Source organism: Sesamum indicum, linkage group LG11 (assembly GCF_026168435.1).
Source record: "Sesamum indicum cultivar Baizhima isolate 11 linkage group LG11, ASM2616843v1, whole genome shotgun sequence".
NCBI lineage: Eukaryota > Viridiplantae > Streptophyta > Magnoliopsida > Lamiales > Pedaliaceae > Sesamum > Sesamum indicum.
In genome coordinates, this window is record NC_142667.1 from 10,049,980 (window position 1) to 10,052,786 (window position 2,807).

Sequence of the window (2,807 nt, forward strand, 5' to 3'; positions counted from 1 at the left end):
GGAACTTTTTCAAATATAGTTCTGATGATAATATCTTTTTTTTGTAGATTTCATACTCGACGAATTTGAGACGGGCCTTTCCTCGTAAACAACAAATATATATATACTCATAAATTCACTCTAAACAAATTATCCCCATAGAATCATAACAACAAATTGTATTGAAAAAAATTGAATAAAAGATCAATGATTTTACTCCCAGTTTATGTGAAGTGCGCTTTTGGCACTGGAAAGTTAGGACAGTGAGGCGCGATGATGAAGGATCAAAACAGCTTCAGTTCCTCCACCAGTAAAAATTCCTCGTAAATACACACCCTTTCATTTTATTGCATATATATATATATATTGGAAATTGCAGACTTTGGGGACTGTCAATCTTTTCTGACTTCTCTTTAAACTAACAAATCCACAAACACGATTACTTCGCATTACAATTCCAAAAAGAACCCCCCCCCCCCCCCCCACACCCCCAATACATGTATACTATGAATACATATATATATATATATATATCACCAAAAAAAGGCTGTAAAATAAGAAAGAAAATAAAACCCTTTTTTTAAAATAAATTAAAAAAAAAAGAGAATAAGAATCCCAGCTTGCCCTCCTATTAATATGAAAGTGTGGTCAGAGTCTCATAGATGCTACACTAGATAGAGATATATAGATATATACACACACTGCAGCTCATATATAGGAATTGGAGGAGAGTGCTCTTCATGAGAGTATCTCTCAACCCAACCACACTCAATTATTTCTACTTCACTATGTGCAATCCCAATCCCCTTCCCGATCACAACAAACACCCTCCGCCACCGCCGCCCCAGTGCCACCTCTATCTTGATCTGATATCTGTTGCCACCACCTTCAAGCACCAAGAAACCGCCAAACCGCCGCCGTCCCAGATCAGCAGCCTCCCCTCCGCCGCTGAGATTCTCACCGAGGCTAAAGCTCTTCTCAGCTTAGCTTTCCCCATAGCTTTGACGGCCCTTATTCTATACTCCCGCTCCATGCTGTCCATGCTGTTTCTGGGCCACCTTGGAGACATCGAACTGGCGGCTGGCTCGCTAGCTATCGCCTTCGCCAACATCACCGGCTACTCAGTGCTCTCCGGGTTGGCTCTTGGAATGGAGCCGCTCTGCGCTCAAGCCTTCGGCGCTCAGCGGCCGAAGCTGCTCTCTTTGACTCTCCAGAGGGCTGTTGTTTTTCTCCTCGTCTGCTCTGTTCCAATCACTTTTCTTTGGCTCAACATTTCCAGCATTCTTCTGTATTTGCACCAGGACCCCAGTATCACTAGATTGGCCCACACATATCTTGCCTTTTCGATCCCTGATCTTATCACTAATTCCTTTATCCACCCCATTAGGATTTACCTTCGGGCTCAAGGTATCACTCACCCCCTCACCCTGGCTTCTCTTGTTGGGACGGCTTTCCACCTGCCCATCAACTACTTGCTCGTTTCGCGCCTCCGTCTCGGCGTGGCCGGTGTGGCGGCTGCCTCCGCCTCCTCCAACTTGGTTGTGCTTCTGGCGCTGGTCATCTACGTCTGGGCTCGTGGGTTGCACGTGCCGACGTGGACCAAGCCAAGCCTCAAGTGCTTGACGGGTTGGGGGCCGCTTGTTCGGCTGGCCGCGCCGAGCTGCGTTTCGGTGTGCCTTGAGTGGTGGTGGTACGAGATCATGATAGTGCTGTGTGGGCTCTTGGTGGACCCCAAGGCCACGGTGGCGTCGATGGGGGTGCTGATCCAAACGACGTCGTTGCTCTACGTGTTCCCATCTTCACTAAGCCTAGCGGTTTCCACCCGTGTCGGAAATGAGCTCGGAGCAAACCGACCCAAAAACGCCCGGGTCTCCACCATCGTATCCATCTTTCTAGCGGGCGTAATGGGCCTATCAGCTATGACGTTCGCGACGTCGATGAGAAACCGGTGGGCCCAAATGTACACCAACGATCTCAACATCGTGCGGCTGACGTCCGCCGCGCTACCGATCCTGGGGCTGTGCGAGCTCGGGAACTGCCCGCAGACCGTCGGATGCGGTGTGGTGCGGGGGACAGCCCGCCCCTCCACCGCAGCTAATGTGAACCTCGGCGCATTCTATCTGGTGGGCATGCCAGTGGCAATCGGGCTTGGGTTCCTACTGGGGGTCGGGTTCTGCGGGCTCTGGATTGGGCTTCTCTCGGCCCAAGTATGCTGCGCTGGGCTGATGCTGTATGTGGTGGGGACCACAAACTGGGAGTACCAGGCCATGAGAGCACAGCTGCTCACGTGCGCAGGATGTAGTGAAACAACGTTGCCTCGTGATGGTGACGAGAATGACAGCGAGCCCTTGATTTCCGTTAGGGTGACGTCACCGTGATCAGGATCCCCCGCTTGACGAAATTGACACTGCTGATATTGTTATTTTTCACATATTTACATTTCCCCCCCACCACCAATTACTTCTATTTTTCTGATTCTAATCAGCCTCTATTGTGAATCACTGATTTTTTTTTGGGGTTTGGAGTCATGGGTGGATTTTTGTTGTTCCAAAAAAAAAAAAAGAAAATATTAGGAAAAAAAATATTCAAAGTATGGAAAATTCTTTCATGATTTCATCATCTTTTTATATTTCAAATTGTTACGTTCAAAAAATAGGACTCTTTTTCTTAAATTCTATTATCAGGACGCGATTTAATTATTAATATGACATGAAAATAAAAAGATCAATTGATTTTATATATTTTGCGCTTACAATGACTCCATAATGCGGTATGGGGCCATCAATTTCTTGTGACCTTTTCTCCATAGGTCCCATCATCACAATATA

The 2,807-nt window shown here is 47.1% G+C and overlaps 1 protein-coding gene across 1 annotated transcript; it reads left to right on the forward strand.

The window, feature by feature from the left end:
- Nucleotides 1–583: 583 nt before the first annotated feature.
- On the forward strand, nucleotides 584–2,598 carry LOC105173550 (protein DETOXIFICATION 52). The gene has a single exon (XM_011095333.3). It carries the CDS (start codon nucleotides 720–722, stop codon nucleotides 2,355–2,357), a length of 1,638 nt encoding a protein of 545 aa, XP_011093635.1. The 5' UTR covers nucleotides 584–719; the 3' UTR covers nucleotides 2,358–2,598.
- The last annotated feature ends 209 nt before the right edge of the window (nucleotides 2,599–2,807 follow it).